The sequence below is a fragment of the Macrobrachium rosenbergii genome, chromosome 43 (genome assembly GCF_040412425.1).
Source record: "Macrobrachium rosenbergii isolate ZJJX-2024 chromosome 43, ASM4041242v1, whole genome shotgun sequence".
NCBI classification, from domain to species: domain Eukaryota; kingdom Metazoa; phylum Arthropoda; class Malacostraca; order Decapoda; family Palaemonidae; genus Macrobrachium; species Macrobrachium rosenbergii.
Window position 1 is genome coordinate 53,805,964 of NC_089783.1, and position 21,616 is coordinate 53,827,579.

At 35.5% G+C, this 21,616-nt stretch overlaps 1 protein-coding gene across 9 annotated transcripts in view; it reads right to left on the reverse strand.

Moving 5' to 3' along the window:
• Cdk8 (cyclin-dependent kinase 8) overlaps window positions 1–21,616 on the reverse strand; it is an 82,132-nt gene that overhangs the window by 41,496 nt on the left and 19,020 nt on the right. For 5 of the 9 annotated variants that reach the window (XM_067087262.1, XM_067087260.1, XM_067087258.1 and 2 more), the window contains exons 10-11: window positions 19,272–19,353; window positions 4,146–4,202 (exon numbers count right to left, since the gene is read on the reverse strand). In XM_067087262.1, the coding sequence (XP_066943363.1) occupies window positions 4,146–4,202; window positions 19,272–19,353 (139 nt within the window). The remainder of the gene's footprint in view (window positions 1–4,145; window positions 4,203–19,271; window positions 19,354–21,616) is intronic. The other 4 variants (XM_067087264.1, XM_067087263.1, XM_067087261.1 and 1 more) reach the window with 1 other exon arrangement.

Below are 21,616 nucleotides of genomic sequence, written 5' to 3' on the forward strand. Positions count from 1 at the left end.
GCTAATGACAGCTCTCAAAGCCTAATTGCCAATCATCTCCAAATTCTAACTGGAGTGTACAGGTAGTCTAATATGACAATTCTACGTGCAATAGGTTACTCAATGAAATGGGTGCCACATTTCTAGCCAATTGGAATGGGTAAAGAAAAATGGTTGAAAAAATCGAGTCACGCTTTCCTTCTAAAATGTGGTTGTAATTCAAATAACTTTGAAAAGTAAGTGCTGAAAAGAAGAAAAAGAGCAACAAAAAAGTGACAAAAAAAGTGACAGGATTGGACAGACATATGAGAATAACATCGCCCTCAAAGACACCACTAAATCACTGTTTTACAGTGTAGTAAAACTTAAAATTAAATTTTACAAGTAAGTGCAATCCACTACCAATGAACATTACAAAAATTAAAGTACACAACATCAGTAACGTTTTATACTTGGTTTTACACATCTAACTAGATGTCTTGATGAGCTCAACTCTCTTCTACCTTGTACATTCTCTGCCTAAAAGCCCATCTGATTCAGTTTCCACCAGTGCTTGTTCTGCAATCTCTTCAGGGCCTTTCTACCATTGTACATTCTGCTACTTACATATCTACTATCCTCCTAGTTATCAAAGCATCCATGCCACCACACTTACATTACCAGCTTTTCAATACCACATCTCTGCTAATTTCAGTCATGAATCTCAGTATTTCTAACTTCATAATCTCCAACTTTCCTTGAAAATACTCGTGTCTCGGCTGCCTATAGGTCTTATCCTGTTTACAAATAGAATGCTCTTTTCATCTGACTGATCAATCTTGTCCCTTTTTTTTTTTTTTTTTTTTAGTTTTTAGTGACCTCAAAGTCCCGTATAATGTCCAAGTTAAAAAAAATTCTACCGCTCAACCACAGCAAATGTGCACCATTACCTCTTCCTACAGATGATGACGGGTATTGAAAATCCCTTATTTTACTTCATTCTTACAGTCACAAGTATCTGCAACACTATTCATTACATTTGATATAAGGTGTTGCATTCACCATTCTCTTAAGCAGCATCCACAAGGCCATTTTCCAGAATGTAGCTTCCATTTTCCTGTACAGTACACTTCTTCAAAATTACATCTGAATGTGCATGAAATCCAGGTAATGAGTATTTGAAAAGACAAACAACTTAAAATATAAGAACATAGCACAGTAATCACTCTCATACTTTAATGTTTATATTTTAAGACCTTTTATGAAAATACTCCAATATTAAAGTCAAACCTTGCCAAAGAGGACACACAAATACAAGGATATTATATCCACCTCATTCTAGAACAATCAATGGGTCATTCCCTAGCCTTTCTTATAATCAAGACAATAAAGACCATAGCTCACACAGCAATGTCGAAAATCCTAAAAAACCTTACAAGATTTACATTGATACTGTACTATACATAACTTGTACCCTGGCCACTATTATTTCTAAAACATTAAGCTGTAAACTGTAAGCTAATAACATCAGTAAGAAACTTCAAAAGCCCTCTTAAATCTACTTAACAAACCAATGTGTTACTAGTCTTATTAACAGTTACACTGCTCGTAACAAAAGATTTCTGGAGAACAAAATAATGCTGTATTTAAAAATGAAAAGGTCTCTCTATAAGAGATATTCATTCAATTTAGGTTTCTAATTCTAGATTTCAAGTTCTGATGACACACATCTGCAAATTCATTGTTCAGTTCCAGGGACAAAATGGTGCTTTTCTTTCAGCGCTCAGATCCTATTAATCATCATTACCGACCCTACACCTACAGACAATTTCTGTACTTTAAAGAAAACTCTTAATTTCCTAAATGTCAAGCTGAAAGCTGAATAAGGTAATATCTACACTGAAGTACAATCAAATTAAAAAAATAATTAACAATAGATTAAATAATGAAACAGTTACCCAATATAAAATTTCCAATTTGCAACAGTACCACTCACGCTCACTTTCATCTCCACGACTATTAAATGTGTACACTAATGACACAAACTGCATATACTCTAAACATTCTTAAAGAAAACATCAATAATCTCAAGATAAAATTCTTGCATGTCCTAAAACTGCCGACAATAAACTCAAACTTTTGCCTTATCTTGCAAGGACTGTCACCATTTAACCTTTCTGCAATTTCCTCAACAATACGCCATCTATTTCTCAATTACACCTACTTTCTGTAAAGACTATTAGTATGTGTTTGTAGTCTCATTTACTGCAACTTTTAGGATTGTCAATTTTGTAAATATTATCCAAAAGCCATCTAGAATGTGGAGACCTCTTATTCACTGAAAGAAATTCTTTAATCTTAGCTGCTCATTATTACTCATAAAGCTACAATATATATATATATATATATATATATATATATATATATATATATATATATATATATATATATATATATATATATATATATATATATACAGGCAGTCCTAGCTATATATATATGGCATTATATATATATATTTATATGTTAAGTGCACTTGGTTAGCGGCCATGGCATAACCAGATTCTCGGCGCTGATCCGCAGTTAACGGCTCCTATCTGGTTAACGGCGCCGTTTTCCGGTTAACAGTGCGGTAAGTGGGGCTTTCGGCGCCGATCTCCAGTTCACAGCGCCGTTAAGTGGGGATTTTGGCACCGATCTCCGGTTAACAGTGCTGTTCAGAGGGGCTTTCGGCGCGATCTCCGGTTAACAGTGCCGTTGAGTGGGGCTTTCGGTGTGATCTCCGATTAACAGCACCATTAACCGGGGTTTTTTGGTTAGTGGCGCTTGGCCTGGGATGGAACCCCGCCATTAACTGGGACTGCCTGTATATATATATATATACATATATATATATATATATATATATATATATATATATATATATATATATATATATATATATATATATATATATATATATTTATATATATATATATATATATGTCTACTTTATATTACCAGTAAAAAGAGTAAAGAAAAAGTCTTCAAAGGCTAATTTTCATATAAAAATATAAATCCTCTTATACATATGAAAGATTTTACAGTACTAGTTAATGCCTAGCTAGATTTCTAACTATGATTTCTTTCAGAATTGTTTTCATGTTCATAGCAACTTATCTTGAAAACCTTAACAGATTGACATTTGCTTAACCCTTCAAAAATGTTCATGATATCTTCCGAATTTCATATGTACCCTATTAATATTCATGATACAACTAGCATGTCCCCGATACAAATACTGTACTGTAGTTTAATTTAAATTTCTGCAAAGCAGGAAATTGGAAACTTAACCACACACACATAGGCACTATAGCTCTCAAATTGGTAATGTTCAAGAGTGAAATTTCAAAAATCCAATAAAGACTCTACTAATTTTACAGCTTGGGCACAACGCACAAGCAGAAAATGACACAATGCAATATTTTCAGCAGCGTTTAAAATAATTTGATCTTGAAACTTGAGGAAAGTACTTGATATAGGCTTTTTTTTTTTTTTTAAATTAGGAAGCCTTCCTATTGTTGCTAAACAACAGAGGACATCAAGCAATGGCAAAAAAATTGCATGTACTGAAAAAGCATCGCATGAACTTTTAAACATATAGGTAATCGATGATGGGTACTAAGCACTGCATCATCCACATTACATACTTGAAATCCTACCTAAAAACCAAAATAATATGCATCCTCAATCACATCTGCAATTACAAACACCGAATTTCAAATAGAAAAAAGTCAACTTTTGTTAAACTACTGTAGCAAACAACCACACTTCTAAGGTAAAATTACAGAATCTAAGTGATGCAAAGATTGAAATATGGGTTTAAACTTCAAAATAAGCTATAGTAACCATAGCCTCCAAGTCTATGATAATTTTCTGTGCTTTGTAGCATACAAATTAGCAAATAAAAATACTCAGAAAGAAATCTACAAGAAAATGAAATACTGAACAGTTGGTTGCTGCAGACATATACTGTACTGTAATGAAGCTAAAAAGAGTGAGAAAAACATAGTACAATAATAACCAACAGTAGATGAGCTCAATATCAACAATAGGATTTTAGTCTCACACACAAATTCCCATGAATTATTCTGCATATTTTGGATGAGTGAATGAAAAAACCCCCCCTGCCAAAAACTCTGTCTAACCTTTGCTGCTGCTGCTCTCTGCTGATTTGTCCAGGCTTGCTCCATGAAAACCTTCTTCTGTAATAACCAAGAGAAACAGTGTCCATCACTAGGCCATGGCCACCAAACACTACAGTTCATTTCACACATAACAAAATGTGAATGAGAAAAAGTCATGATCACCAGGTGACAAAGCCACTTCAATGTTTCTACTCAAATTTTCTGAACTTCCGAGAAACCAACTCTATTGAATAAAATATATGACATGGGGTTTGAGATAATCTGCTCCAACATGTATACATACAAGTTTATAAGATCCTAAGTTGGTATAGTTCAGTTATAAAAGTGGTTTCGTTGTTCCCATTACATAATGTTCTTGCTGAAATTGGTTACAGAGTCCAAAATATATGTAATTCTCTAAGAAAGTGGCTATAAGCAAACTAACTCGTAAATATAATCCATCCACCTTAAAATCATAACTACTGAACAAAATTCAATTAAGACTTCCCTGACTGAATCATGGCTATGGTAATATAACATAAACAAAAAGGAATAAAGATATTGCACCATCCTCTCAATATACGTCATCTTCTGTTTTATTCATTTGTTTGCACAAAATATTAGAACAAGAACTTCTACACAATAAAACAGCTTAAAAATTCTGAGAAATAGTTCATAAAGTAGCAAGCCAATATAATATGATCATTCAAATGCTTTTTATAGGCAGCAGTCTACTTTAAGTGTTACATACTTGTCCTATACCCAATTTCATCTCCTAACACTGCACAGAAAAATTTTAATTTCAACTGACATCATTCACTCATTAACTATATCATATGTAGTTTTTTTTTTTTACAAGAATTTTTCCAACACAAACCCATCATTTACATTAGCCAATATTTGTAGTTTTCACAAAACTTAGAAACACTGTTGCTTATCATGAAGATAATGATCATCTGATGGCTGGACAACTTTCACTCTTTATGCATCCCAATGGGTCCTGGTTTCCAGGCAGGTAAGAGCTTCACTTCTCATGTAGACAAGGCTATAGTAGGTCTAAGTAATCAATCAAGTTGGGCGACATATTTGATATTAATGGGCCTGAACTGAAAAAAAACTACATTTTTAAAGAAAACCAATTCACAATAAACCCATGGTAAGAGAAATGAGATACTTGAGAAGACCCTTAAAATTAGCCGACTGAAATTAAAGGCCAATTTAAAGCTACTGTACAAGACTGAGATTTGTGCCACGGAAGTTTCCCAAGCTTCGCTGACAGTCTGTCGCCACCTGTCTCGCACCTGCTTGCGGACCACAACTTCCCATGTCTTTGCTCCTTAGCAACAAGTCGAGCCAGCAGGAAACCTGGAATGTTGTCTTTCACTATTTCTACAGTGCCCTAGTTTAGCATGTCTAGAACTCTTGTAAAAGTGCTCTCTGCTTGGAATAGTCTTTCTCGTAAGAGGGGAACTTGAATGGGATGAAAGTCGAGAGTGGTTTTTGACTGAAGGGGAGGATGTATCCTTTCCTGAAAGTTTGTACAGTCCAATCCTCTGCTACTGTCCTCTGCCACTCTACCCACTTGGTCCCCATACAGCCACCCACTTCAGTCTGTTGTAGTGGATGGGGAGCCTGTCTCTCATACAGTATCTGTTACCTCCTCTCTTTGCTATTCCTGTGCATCTGCCTAAGTGGATGGGGAAAGAGGAACAGTAAGGTTATCTTCCTTCTTCACGCGTCCTTCCTCTGTAAGACTAAGAGCCCTGTTGATGAAATTTCTGCTGAAAAGTTTATCTTGAGGACCTCGCCTGTCTGCTTTGAGGGTTGGCAATGAAGATTCTCTTCTAGGAGCTTGACTTAACAGGTCGAGAGGAGAGAATGTCCCTGGCCTCCTCCTGTCCACAACTGCTTGGTTCAGAGGCTCCAGGAAGAAGTAACTTGACCCACTAGATAAGAGACTATTTCTGAGATTCAGCCAACTGTCAGAAGAGATCTGTCCCTGAGCTAAAGAAAGCAGGGATTCCCTTCTCTTCAGCAGAATGTCAGCCCACTAAAATTCTCTTCCTTTGTGAAATGCTATAGTACTGAACATGGTGGAGGAAGCCAGCTAAAACCCCACCTGTTATAGGTGAGGTCTTATACAGGCAGTCCTTGGTTATCGGTGGGGATTCCGTTTTGACGGCGCAACGATAACCGAAAATTACAGCTTTCTGGGGCTTATCGGCACTGAAAATTGCCGATTTTCGGTTGTTAGGTATGTTTGTCAGGTATGTTTCGGAGCCAATAAGCAAAATTCTGTAATTTTTGGCAAAATTGCCAATACCCAATCATCGCTAGACAAGCCCCTAAAACCGAAATCTAACAATTTTGAGTTGCTGCCTGTACTTGAAGTCAAGTTTTTTCTTTTTCATAAGACAAAGCAGAAAAAATAAAAAAGATCAAAGCAGGAAATACAGTATAATGTCAATTAATGAAATTGTTACGATACAATCTGATTACAGAGCTTGTCAACAAGCTACACACATGAAAAGTAAGGACCTATCTGGACATACTCCCAGGGTCCATAAAATGCAGGAAAGGTGAGGCCATCCAGCCAGCAGATGATCTGTTGAATTGTGAATAATGTCTCTAAGATTCATGAAGACCATGAATATGGGCTGAAGTAAATAATGCATTTGCGGTGAAACAAATTCCGATTCCACAGATTTTTAAATAATATAATTAATGCTAACCTATTCCAAATTTCCCTTTAGAATTCATGAAAACTATGTAGTAAAGAAATCAGCTAAGTCTATTTTAAGACCAAATTCCTCTAATGCCTGAATGAAGATTCAATCTGGTTATCTGCTAAAGCACCTTACATACACCAGGAAAATTTTACCATGAAGGGCAGTTTAAGTATATGTAATGGGAGCAACCATGTGATGTAAAATACTATTAACAAACTCCCTGCAAACATACTGTAACCTCAGGAAGAAGTAGGCCTGACATGTCATCAACCCCACATCGTACCTATTAGGATTACTGAGAGCAAATATATTACTATTTCACATAATGTTTTTATATAACTCATTCATGTTATTTTGGATAAGTCATGAACTCAAATAAAAAAATGCATTTGTTATAATAAAAGAACTTGGAGTCCTGCAACAGACTGTTCTTAGCATAATATCACACAAGTAAAATGGCTACAATATTACAACTATAACATTAACAACATGCTAGTTAATCTTCTATCAGAAAACAGATAGTTAACCAAAGGAAATGTTAACAATATTAACCATTGATAAACAATATAACGTTAGATTCATGGTCATCCTATGAAATAGCTCCCATACTCAGCCAACATGGGGACTGGGTTTTTAAGTTTTGTCTAGTGTACTGATTGATATACATGCCAAAAGTAGACTATTTCAGGACTCAAAAGTCTTTAATTTTAGCATACGACTCTCGACAAAGCCAAATGAAAATTACATTTGAAATTCTTAGGATAAGGAGAAAGTGAACAGAAGGAAAGTTCTGAAAAATATGTGTTTGCTGAGAACTATTCTCTCAAAAACCTACAAAGATTATCACATTACATCCAATTACTCAAGAAAAATAATCAAGGAAACCCATGACTCAAATGAAATCATATTCTCTTCCCAACATTATCATAAAAATGCCCACAGACGAGAGCAGCATATACAAATACTGCAGGTATATGCTTCTGGAAAAAGTGTATGGAAGCACTGTCCATGCAAATAATTGGATCTGAAATCCTTCTACATCACAATCACAAAAAACATTCTTTGTCACCTAAGCACACTGATGGTAGTCCACACATTTATAACCTCCATCTACTTTCTACCAAAATTAAGAAAGCCCAACTTATTAAAAGAAAGTTACTTATGCAAATGTTTCATAAGACTGTTTTTACTTCTGTTGAGCTTCAGTTCAATAGTAAATAAGACTGCAGTAGAATGATAACCATCTTGTTGATTAGCACAACTGCAGTAGAATGAAACCCATCTTGTCTATTAGTACATCATACCAATACCTGGGTAAGAACCATCCCTTTGTCAAGAGCTATATTTCATGTTTTTAATGGATAGAGCCCTGGTGGTTAGACCCCTACTTACGAACATTCATGTTACGAACATTCAGATACGAACAGACAGGTCACATTAAAATTGTGTTTGGAGCGCTACCCTTTGCCACCCATCAATTCAAATTTTGCTCTGAGCACCTATTCCTCTGGTAAGAATTTTTGGAAAAACCAGAAAAACACGAGGATGAAGAAGAACCTGTTCTTTTAACCCCTTCCTGATTATCCTGAGTACTTTCATGATTAACCAACATGTATTTTTCTTACATGAGAATACTCATTCATACTGTGCTCGTAAAATATTCCTACTTATTTCTATCCTCCTGATTTAACTCGTTTTTTGATGAATTCTCATTTTCCATATTTCCTCTCCCTATAGGAAATATTTAGTATGTATTTTTGTCAATAGATGGTGGTGTGCATTGCTTAATTTGTGAACTTCCAATGTCAGACACTGCTCCTACGAAATTCTCTCCTCGTTCAGAACTTGCAAAGCATGGAAAAAATACCAAATTTTAAATGTTGCATTATTCAAAATTTTATTTTCTTCTTTTTATCTTTCTAACATCCAAAGAAATTCTTTTTAATAATTTTATGATTTAAAAATACAGTGACAGCAGTATAGTCTATGATTCAAGAGTTAACTCGAGAACGTAAACATCAACAAAAATTATGAACTGCATATTAACCAATTCACAAAACAATTCAAGACACGAACGGCCATCCGGAACATAACTTGTTCATAAGTCAGGGAGTGACTGTACGCAATAAAGTTCTAATTACACTGCCAACTGACACTGTAACTGATATCACAAAGCTTGTAAAGAACTGCACTCTATGGCAAAGCTAACTGAAAGAACAGGGCTAGAGCACTGACCGAAGGCTGAAACAAGATGACTGCATACAAGTTCAGAACAAACACAACTGGCTAAATTTATACCGTGTATGCCTCCCTGTGCATAATGGACTTATAACAATCAATTACTAATAATATTAATATAAACATAGCAAACTACCTACAAAATCTTTAATACAAATTAAATAAATGTTTTACAGAAGTGTGACAACTAATGGAGTTAGTTATTTTCCTCATAGTATTGAAGCCGTTCCATTTTCTTTTTTGCTATAAAGTAGAATACGACTGATATATTTTTACATTATACCCTTATTCGGTACGGATAAAAGATCTGCAAGGAAATATATTGCTAAATTTAAGCAGTAAGTTGTAGATGAAGCTGAGAAAACTATGCTCAAGCTGCTAATGACTATAAATTATCGTGCATCAGCAACATAGATGAAACTCAACCGTAAATAAAATTGGAGAAAAAAGTATTTTAATCAAAACTACTGGGCATGAAAGAATACATATTACTGCTGTTTTCCCGCCAATAAAAGATAAATATGTAAAGCTCGTATAATGATGAAATCAAGTGAAAATAGTGAACAGAATCTTGATTTTTTACACAAAACAAACATGCCGCCAAATGGCCAATGTCATCTATTAATGAAAAAAATAGCTAAATTAATTTTACAAGAAGATGTATTTAAGTTATATTTTGGCTTAAAAACACTTCATATAATGAAAAATAACATTGTCCCATATACATAAAGTATCTAGAGATTCATTTACGCTAACCAGAAGCAAGAAAAGCGCTCTAAACCGAGTTAAATACGGCGAAATAAACTTACCGCGTAATCAATTTCCAAACTAAAACATTGATCGTTATGATCACAAGCAATTAATAATACAAAAGCAATATGAGAATACATACAATATTATTGGATACAGTGTAGTAAAGCATAACTTTTGAAAAAGATCCATGGAAAAGATGCATGTTCATTATGTTGATGCTTGTATAATATGATATTAATATGCGAATATAGAGTACAATATAATGTAGGCTAGGCTACCGTGTATGTATGCGATATTCCATAGCGTAGGCTGAGCTAATTCTTGTTTGTTATTCAATTTCTCTTTGTATTGAATTATCATAAGTCAATCTGCATGAATCTCCAGAATTAGCTGATATTAATAATTACTATACTGTATATGTATGGAGTATACTTTGTAGTGTAGGCTAGGCTACCATATATGTATAGATAGGCTAAAACTACGATTTTTTTTCCGACAAACAATGGGTTTTTTGGAACCTAACCTCATCCTAAGTAGAACAATACCTGTACCCCATAATTATACAAATAAGTAAAATTCTGATAAAATAATTTGTATAAAGATTTGTGAATGCCCTACAAAGCTACAGAAATGTTTTCAGAAATTCAAAAAGTTTTTCCATTTCATTGTTTTTCAGCCAACTGATCCACCAGAGATTTTAAGAACATTTACACATTGATATAGCCAGGCATTTAAAGGTGTTGACATTTACATGTTGTCTTTTCACTTTACTAATTTCTTCAGTTATGAAAATCTACACTGAAATACTAGCTGCAATGTGCACTGCTTGGCACTTTATCGGATGTACAAAAATGTCTTTGTTATGTTCCCTTGGGCTAGCTGATTTACTTTCTGTCATTTCCTTTTTATTAATTCTTTCATACATGTTAAACCTCTTACTTGAAATTGCTTCAATTTTCACTTTTCAACTAAAAAAAAAAAAAAGCTTTGCAAGTCTAAATGTGCTGTGTTCACAACAGATACAGTGAACTCTCCAAAGGCCAAATTATTTCACTATTTGTCCAAATCATTATAATCATTTTGGTATCATGTGACCGAACACTGGCTTTCTTGACACATGGCTAAAAACAACTACAGTGTACTGTAGAACAGTTTTGTCCTTACATATGACATACAATGATAATCAATGCATTAGACCATTATTTAAATATATATCTCCCAAGTGAATGAAATGCCAATAAAGTATCATGTTGTCAAATTCTACCCAATGCCAATAAAGTATCATGTTGTCAAATTCTACCCAAGATAAATTCAGGCAACAACTTCACTGGCAACGCAAAAACCAGGATGCGAACAGACTCATTCAAACACAGTCACAACACTTTTCAAAAGGATACAGAACCAAGCACAGACCCATTAATAACTAACAGATGACAGACGTCCATGATAGTTAGTTACTAAATGGCCATGGAAATTTTCTAACTTATATGCAAAAAGTTTAATTCACGTGCTTATTACCAAGGAAGCCAGGAGAAAAACTTACCTGATAAAATGATAAGCACTATCTACCTCCTTGTGTCATTTTAGTTAATTCCGATTGTCACTTTTGACAGCGGCACCTTTCTGTAGCAGATCCAAACTGAAAGGACTTTGCTATTTGTTGGACTTAGAACTATTTAATGAATGTCCTTGATTACAAGTGATACTTTCTCTGCACACCAACACAAATATATGGAAATACTGTGCTGTACAGCCTGACCACAGGTCCTCTTCAGCTGCTTATAATGTGGAACTAATGGTGTCTTTTTAGTAATCGCACACAGCGATTTGGTATGCCTGTGATTTGAGCTCAGAGTGTATACTGTATAAGCAGGACAAAACTTGACTTGAATTGGTATGAAATATGTATGAGATTTTTGTTTACATCTGAAAGAACTTTCAATACTTTATTATCCAAAAAAATTAGTTTCAAATGTGCTTACAAAAAAAATAACATTGAATTAGCTTTATGGTACAAACACAGCTCATCAAAATGAACAAAGACCAAGAATGGTATGCCTTGTCATCTACAAATAGCATTGATAGTTTTCTGATTAGTATTTTACCAACCAAATTAGCAGTTTTTCTATGGGAAAGGTTCGTAATAAAAAAAGCACTAAAAGCACTGTCATACCTTCTCAGCCCTGAATCACAGACAAAACTAAAACTATTTCCCCTGCTTCACAGCTATTTTACACCCAGAACACAAAAATCCCACCAACTGCTTTTCAGCCATCTTTACATAAACAGAGCCATTCACCTCTACCTTATGTACAATCTTAAACTTTCAAGATGTACCCTTTAATTTTAGGACTTTAACACCATTAACCTAACACTTTGCAGGTTTCGCTCTTTTCCTAAAACAAATATGCTTTCTATTACACCAACTGTATCCAATTTCTATTTAATTCAATCTGCACTCAATATATTTTGGCTTTTCTCAAATTTCTGAAACAACTATCTCAGCACCATCCAAACCCTCTAAACCATACTGTCATTTCTCCACTGTCCAATCAAACCTTTTCCATAAACCTTCCTAGAGGTAATAATCTATATTTTATATGTAAAATACAGTTATGAAAATATTAAAACAAATACGAAAAATTAAATTTGCTTGCTATCTTTCACATTTTACAATATGTACCAACTGAAATGATTTTGTGTCAATTTTAAATATTTAAAAGTTTTCAATCAACTTTCTCTATTTCCACTTCTTTCACTGTCTAAATTTTTTTTTGCAAAAAAAAAAAAAAAAAAAAATTAAAATTAAACAGATTAGCAAAATAAGAATGAAAACCAAGTAGAAAATCATGCAGTGCTAATGTTTACAGTGGGCAATCTTGAAGAGGCTTGGTTACATAAAATTTCATAGAGGTTTCATGCAAAATGTATCTGATTATATAAAAAAATTCTTAATAATACAGTACTGGATATCTTGAAAAACCCACTGAACACCACACAATTATACACAAGCCACCGTTTAGTATATAAAAAAATAATTTGCAACTACGATGATATTTGAAGTTACAATATTCAATTTATCAAATAATAATAACAACAGAACTTCATTAAATATCTAAAGCCTCCAAAATTTCAGGGAAAATTATAACCAACACCACAATGTAAACATTAACCCTTGGGATTCCAGCCAAGCATTTTTTTGAAATTTTGGCATCACTTAGTTGTTTTCTATCTTGAACATACTACAATGAAGAGGTATTTAGCTTCAAAATGACACTAAATCATCTAAATAAAAATAAAATTCATGAGCAATGAAAGAAAATACATTGCTAGGTCCTCAAATGGCCATTGTATGCTTCCTACACAATATTTTGGACTTCCCACAATCTCAAACGGTTTATGGAAACAAAATATTAAAATTCTGCACCAATCTTGCCTCTAGAATTCACAGCTTAAAAGCACAGTCCTGTCCTGTCTCACACATTTTAAGTGTTACTTTCCAAACGTTTCTCAGATACAGGAGCATATAACATACTATGGATTCTATCCCTCCTGAGAACTCCAAGTTTCTCTTTGTTAATAAAAAGCACATAATGAATGAACACTGCTATCCTTAATCTGTACTTCCTTTGAACACCATCAAACTATATTCCCAAGGTTCTTCGAAAGCAGATAAACTGACAAATATCCTCAAAAAATTAAATACTATAATTCCTCTACATACAAACCTTCAACTTACAAACTTTCAAAGAAATGAACGGCAGTGTCAATTTGTTTCACACCTGTTTAAATAAGTGCAAAATTCAAACTTGATTGAATTTCAAATTCTGGTGACAGCATGTAAAGTGGGTTCATGCATCTGCCATTTAGCATCATGCTGGAGCCCATGCTTCGAGTAAACGATTGTTAAAAAACAAGGCATAATTGAATGAACAATACACAAACTTTTTTTCAAAGCACTTTCTTACAACTTCTAGCTAATTTACAAAACTGTCTCTATAAATGTGAGCAATATGTGCATATTCTTGACAGCTTGATAGCAGTCAACAACAAGATCATCTGACCAAAACAATGGAAATAAAAAATGAAGTTGAGTTTTTAAACTGCACCAAAAATTACCTACAAAATACATTAACTTATTTGGTTCTTTATTTGGATCTTAGCTTCATAGTGATAAGCATATCCAGAAAGTTTGAAGAAACTGTGAAGTTGGCAATGTATGCAATATATATATATATATATATATATATATATATATATATATATATATATATATATATATATATATATATATATATATATATATATATATATATATATATATATATATATATATATATATGTATACATACATATATATATTATGTATACATATATATGTATATATATACATATAAATTTGTATTTTTCCGAGGTACACGACCAGAAGCCTTTTGTATGGGTATATCTTTCAGCACAATCAGCAACTCAATAACAAGGTGGTTAGCAGGCGGAGATAGGGGGTACTCACCGCCCGTTACACAAACCATCACCTATTATGTAAGAGACTGGCTCCTAGGTGGGAGGTTAGTTCCCTTCAATTGGCTGGAATTGAGAACGACCACAAAAGTGCCATGATCCTGGTTGCCTTGCAAGCAAAGCAGGTCATGACTCCTGAATCTCCTACTGGTCTGGCAAAATGGTTGGCCATACTGAGTGCCCCTCCTAAGGCAAGGTGTTACTCAAGTGAGGATCCATTCAGAGAACCATGATGTTTCCCCTAGGAGACTTCCATGTCAGAAGGTAATTTGATCCCGGTAAAACCCAGAATTGGGTGCCAGACAAAACTCTACTTTGTACCACTCCCCTTTGTTATATGAGAGGATGGGGGAGGTGCCTCCAAGTCACCAACTGGGAGAAGATTGCCATAACTCAATCACCTGTACCTTGCCTGACTCCAGCATTTACTTCAGCCCATATGCTTCTCTTGAAAGCGGGAATAAGGATAAATGAAATCCAGTTACTCCAGTACTAATAAAAGAAAAAACAGTCCAAATTCCAGGAGTGAATAACTTCAAATAGTATGGAAAATTGCAGGCCAGCAAAGCAGTAACTCATTCAGGGCTCCACTTTGATTCGAAGGGAAGAATTGAGGAAACTCAATCTCTCGTCAAAACAGAAGTCCTAAGCCACCATTCATGCTGAGGACCAATGGAATGAGAGCAATCTCTGTCCTACCATAAGACGAATGCTATACATCAGTCCTAAAGATTTTCCCAATTACAGTATATGCCAAAGCCAGGAAAGAACAGTCCGAGCATAAAGACTCTGCTCAACACCAGAACAGAGTCTTGAAAGATGCTCTAGTAATACTTAAGTATTAAGAACACAAGTCACTCAGACCAAAGTTCCAAAGTGACAAAGACTGTTTAACACTTAAAAGTATAGATAACACCTCAAAGAGGTGAAGTCTAACCCAATACAATAAACAACTGTAAAGGCAAACACTAGCCTTTACCTGACACAGCTAGGTCAAACAGGAAAGTCTATGATCTGATAAGATAACCTCTTCTTTGATACTGACCACAGAAAAAGCTCCTCTCCTTGATACACATTCACCAAAATCTTAAAAGATACAATAATATATTCCTTGCCATCCTGCAAGAAAACTAGTTCTCTCAGGAGTTGCTGGAAAATTCCCGCTCAAAGTTGCACGAAGTGTACTGCTCAATGAAAATGGGAGAGCGACTGGCAAGGAAAGAGGGCCGAGTTACTCTAATGGCATGAGACAAAGTTAGGTATTGTTCATAAGGCCTCATATATTTATAACAAGTGATAAAATCAATACAGCCTGTTTTAGGTCATTTGTACTTCCTTTACTGGAATACTGTTCTCCGGTGTGGATGTCTGCTTCTGCCAGAGTTTTATCTCTTTTAGATAGAGTGGTTTGTGGTGGCAGATTTCTGTTTCCTAAAAGTAGCCGTTATGACTTGGACCATCGACAGATGGTCTCTTGTTTGTCACTTTTTCATAAGTTGTATTTCAACAGAGACCTGTCAGATTCACAACTGATCCCTGATCCCCTTTACCTGCCAAGAGCAACCAGATTCGCTGAACTGCAGCACCAATATGCAATATATGTGCCTCGTTGTTGAACTTCTCAGTTCCAGAGGTCCTTATTCCTCACACTGTTGGGCTGTGGAACAGCCTCCCAGAGGATGTTGTGCAGTTGGAACTCCAGAAGTTCAAGCGAAAATGCAATACATTACTACCCTAATACTCTTCTTCTTGCATTTTAATACATTTTTAGATATTTTATTTATTTATTAATTTATTCTTTCTTTTTTAATAAGTGGGATCTCTTCTTTCTGCATTTCCCTTTACTTCCTCTTATTTCTTCCTAATGAACACAACATTCTTTGGAAGCTTGAATTTCAAGTCAATGGTCCCCGTGGGCTTGTTGCATATGAAAACGTTTCATCTACTGAATAATAATAACAATAAACTTTTGGTACCATATAACATTTACCTAAAGCTTGGGAAAGCTCAACTGCACATATTGCATGTTTTCTTAAATTTTCAGTTTTGGGTGTATATTTTTCTTTTTAACAATTATGTAAAACAAAGAAGATATATGGTATATTAAAACTTGGTACCAAAAATGAATGTTTAATGACATTAATCAACTAAATTCATTTACATTCACAGAACAATTTACTATACTTTCTTTTAATCTGACATTTGAAACATCAAACTATTGCATGTTTTCCTCAATCATGTAGTCCTATTACCTTCTCTTTAAGTCAAAATGATGCTTCTGTATGTTTTTTTGCAGATATCACCAACATTTCTTTGGGACATACTTTGGTGCCACGATATAATTATTTGATATTCTAATTAGGAAACTATGTGAAAACAATAAATAAAAGTTACCTCTGAATACAAAAGTGGATGCCATCATCTCTGAATCTTATCTGATGCTAAACTACTGTTCACATCCTATCTCTTTTTAAATTCATGGAAACTCACAACATATGGAAACACATTAATGTACTGTATATAAGTAAGCACTTAACATGTATTCCAAGTTGTACCATACATTTACTTTCATCATAAAATGTTAGTTCATAGTGAATACACTATAAACTTAAAATTCTCATGGACCTTATGTAATTCTCACAGACTGCATGAGAATTAGCTAGAGAAAAGAAATCCGGGTTTAGAGAGAGAGAGAGAGAGAGAGAGAGAGAGAGAGAGAGAGAGAGAGAGAGAGAGAGAGAGAGAGAGAGAGAGAGAGAGAGAGAGAGAGAGAGAGAGAGAGAGAGAGAGAGAGAGAGAGAGAGAGAGAGAGAGAGAGAGAGAGAGAGAGAGAGCATCCTCAAACCTTTTCAGTTTGCAACACATTGACGTCATAAATTGTATCATAAAACGTACTAAAAAAAAAGGTTGGGTTCCTAATATCTCGGAACCTAAGTATCTTTCTTATGGAGAACAAAGTTCACCCTGTAAAATGGCATTTAGGAGGGCCAATGGGGACCACCCCACCCCTTCGCTCCAATCATCTCCATACTCGCCACCCTGTGCTACATAAGATGCCTTAAATGGAATAGACAATTAGCACGAAAACCATAGGTCAAACCACTAAACGGGCTAGAGGAAAGTCGTAGAGACAATCTCCAACACAGCAATTATTACTGTGGTGAACATAAACTGTTCTGAAAGCTGGTTCAAAGAGCCAAAGGAGTCACCTCTGCCATTTCAATTATGAACAACTCTTCTAGTATGAAAGCAGCAGGGAAGAGATTCGCAAGATCCACTGGAGACGAAGTTAATTCCTGACCCACAGACTTTGAATATAAGTGGACTTACACCCTGGTGCCGACCCTAGCTTAGGAAAGCCGATCATCATCAGCGACTGTGCATCCCAACACTATCCCAAGTGGGAGCTTGCCATAAAAGCCTATCAAGACCTTTTACATGAGGTATAGACCTCCCCTTTCTCAATATATACCCACGTGCATGGGGAAGGAGAACTGGGTTAATGTGGAGGTAGACAATGAAGTATAAAACCAAGACAAAAGAGCTCTTCTAATCTTTCCTTCAATGTCCTTAATTGCCTTGCACCACAGGACTGGTTGGTCCTGAACCAAAGACTAAGTCACACCCATCAGAGGAATCTCCCAGGCAGGAATACTGCAACCAGAAAATCCTTTTCCAATACAGCTGGCAACAAGGCTGAGATCACAGTAACCATCAGTAACTACCTCACGAGATTGTAATGGACTTCTTCCTCCGCTAGGTTAAATTAGGTAGGCCATGACGGAAGGATTACTAAATCTACGGTAGGCCAAACTCTCGCAGGAACTTTCATAATTACCAAGTCATATGGAGACCTGAAAATCAATATTATTAGTATATAAGTATATATGTCAAAGAATGACACAGTTGCTGGTAAAACCCTTCTTCAGAAGCTCCTACATCCCTGGCAAATCTCAGACAATGAGCTTCCAGCAAGGAGAGGTCTAAAATAGGAAATTCCACTGCAACGAATATAACTAGAAAAGCAAAGTCATTACCAGAGAAATAAACAGCCCACAAAGGCAGCCATGTCTCAGCAAAAATGGCATTCAAGTTTTTATCACCTAAGAATAAAATAAAAGAAGCAAGGCGACGACACAAGAGAACAGGAAAATACCGAATACTCATCCAAAAATCCAAGTTCTCACTGGTAATCAATGCAGCAGAGTTTCCTACTGCAGTCGAAAGAACAGTGAATGTGATAGTCTGTCATGCATCCCCTGCCTCCACCTGTTAACCACCTTGTTACAAAGTTTCAATCGGTTTCTAGCTTGTGCTGAAAGATACTCTTATACAACAGGCAATGGTTTGTGTATATGTTTATGTTGTGTATGTGTTTACGTATATGTACACAAATGTTTCTGTGTATGTACTCTTTCCACTGCAACTACTTACAATCTGTAAGGAAAATTACATAATTGAAAACTTATAAAATTCATAAAATCATTTAACAAAACTAAGCAAGTCAGCAGTACATAAAAATAATGTCTTCCACAATGGCCATATAATGTGCAGTATACTCAATCATCCAACAACATTAAGAATCAGAGTAATGACAGGTTGCATACTGTAGAAAAAATCCCATCTTCTAATAAATATAGCCCTGTGTAAACAAAGTCTCTTAAAGCAATTTAATGCAATTAAACAATAAAACACATTCCCTTGTAATAAAATGGGAAAGCTATGCAAAAACCTAACAATTAACTTATGTGAAATAAACAACAAATTACTGGTTTACTTTCAAGTCTGAATAACAAAAAATTCAGAGATGGTCAACTGAGCCTTAAGAAACAATGGTTTTTCAAACAACAGGCCATTGGAATGTTAATCCCAGTAGCTGCAGAATATAAAACCTGAAGGAGTATCTCACCTTATTTTCCGATTTGTCGTCCTGTTCTTCATCAGACAAGAACTCACGTTTTGGGTAAGGAATGGGACCACCAGCAAAGACGCTAAAAAAAGAGAGAGAGAGAACAAAAAGTCTATTAAATTTCAATATTATATTATACAGTATTGAGAATCATTAAGGCAATCTTACCTGAATGAATGAAACTAAGAAAAAAATTACCACACCATATTTTGTTAGTAGTTTACACAAACTTTAAATTACATTAACACTTTTGAACTAGTATATGCACGAGGACTGAATGTCTTCATCCTTAAGAGTGCTATGTTCTCATCACATACTTCTACTTTTAATACATTCTGTATAGTGGAGACTATTTGCAGGTTTCTATACTGACATAATGACATACATTCAACACCTGAAAAAGGCAAACTGAGTAGCACTTCACTGTTTGATGCTTAATAAAGCCATGATAAGCAAAAGAAAGTTGTAGGAAAAAAGAAACAAGCAAAAATATGTCATAAAGATGTTAATGAAAGTGGGTCTTATATGCAACACTACTGAAATAAAAAAAATTAAGTTAAGTATATCTTAGTTTAACCAGACCACTGAGCTGATTAATAGCTCTCCTAGGACTGGCCCGAAGGATTAGATTTATTTTTAAGTGGCTAAGAACCAACTGGTTACCTAGCAACAGGACCTATAGCTTATTGTGGAATCCGAACCAGATTATAGCGAGAAATGAATTTCTATCACCAGAAACAAATTCCTCTTGTTCTTCACTGGCTGGTTGGAGATTCAAACTCGCGACCAACAGAGTGGTAGCTGAGAACGGAACCCACTCACCCAGTGATGGCCCAAGAAGTAATGCTACAATATATAATGTTTTAGTTATAGTTGAGAGAGATGATGACATCGTGTTACGCAGTACCAACAGAGGGGTAGTGGAGTCAAAATTAGAGTAGAGGAGGAAGGTACTGGAAGACAGAGGATTAAAGATCAGTAGAAAGAAGAGCCGGTAAAGTGTCTGCATCTTAGGAGGTGGCCCTCCATAACTTACAAAAAAATAAACAACAGCTTTTGTGTGCCTGAGTACAAGAAAACTTACAAAACACACTCTAACTGAAGAGGAAAGCTTGGATTTCTTTAAATATTTAATAATGCTGAAATACTCGAAGATAACAAGAGACCTGTTCTCTACATGGCTTCCTTCCTTTCCACTGAATGCACAACAATCCAGCAAATGTTGATAAACCCTAGGAGATTCCTCTAATTCAAACTCTTCTTCTGCCAGACGAGGAGGTGGGTCAATAGAGGCTACAACAGCTGACTACTTGTAGTGAAATTGCAACTCAATGAAAGGGAGCTGAGGGAAACGCTGTCTGAAGTGGCTCACCTGAATTGACACAAGTCGACTGAGCAAAAGAAAACAAGAAATGTTGGGTTGCAGAGAAGCGGAGCGACAGCAACTACCAACACACCAGCTTCACCTGAAAGCGATTCAACAGACTTAAGAGCATTCCCATCGACACATCCATAGAAAGCAGAGCAGCTAGGATAACATCTAACCTGGAAACAACACATGATGCTGTTAGTAGCATCGGAAAGACAAACATTAACAGATGCAGAAGGAAGAGACTTGCCAATAGCCAACGAAACAGCATGTAAAGAATAAACGTGCATTTCGAGGAGGAAGAGAAATAGCAGAAAATGGTTTAGAATGAGAAGTATATGTAGAAGAGATTGGTGTAACAATCGACTGAGTCAATACATCAGAATAAGTACAACTCACTACAGACATATTATTAATAGTACCAGTCATCAGTTCTATCGGTGCTAACAGCATAATTACTAAATGCTGATGACAACAGAAGTCGTACATGGTGCGAAGATTATGTTTACCAAAACGCTCTTTCGACCAATGCAATAAACAATAATCAGTGTGTGAAAAATGAGAGGCAAGTGATAAAGGGCACAGAACCACATCGCCCCAAGAACCGACCCAGTTTCCTGGCAGCAGACTCTTCCACCTGTTGCAGGGCAGTCCTAGGTTTGGGCTACAGGTGGGAAAGGACACTGACACCTTACCTTTTATAAAGGAATGCAAAATGTTCGCACACTATGGAGGGACCTGGAACGGTTCCCTAACTTAAATTCAGACTAACAGGTTTACATCCTGTTCTCAATTCGCTTTTCCTGAACTGAAATGGTAGTGGAAGGTAGAGCTAAAGAGGAAATCTCAGTACTAGATACAGCATTAGCAGAGGAAAAAGCCACAGACCAAGTAAGGAAAACTGCAGACAAAGGACCTAGAGAAAGGGAGAAATGGCAGGTTTATGCCCTGACTAACTACAGGCAGTTCCTGGTTA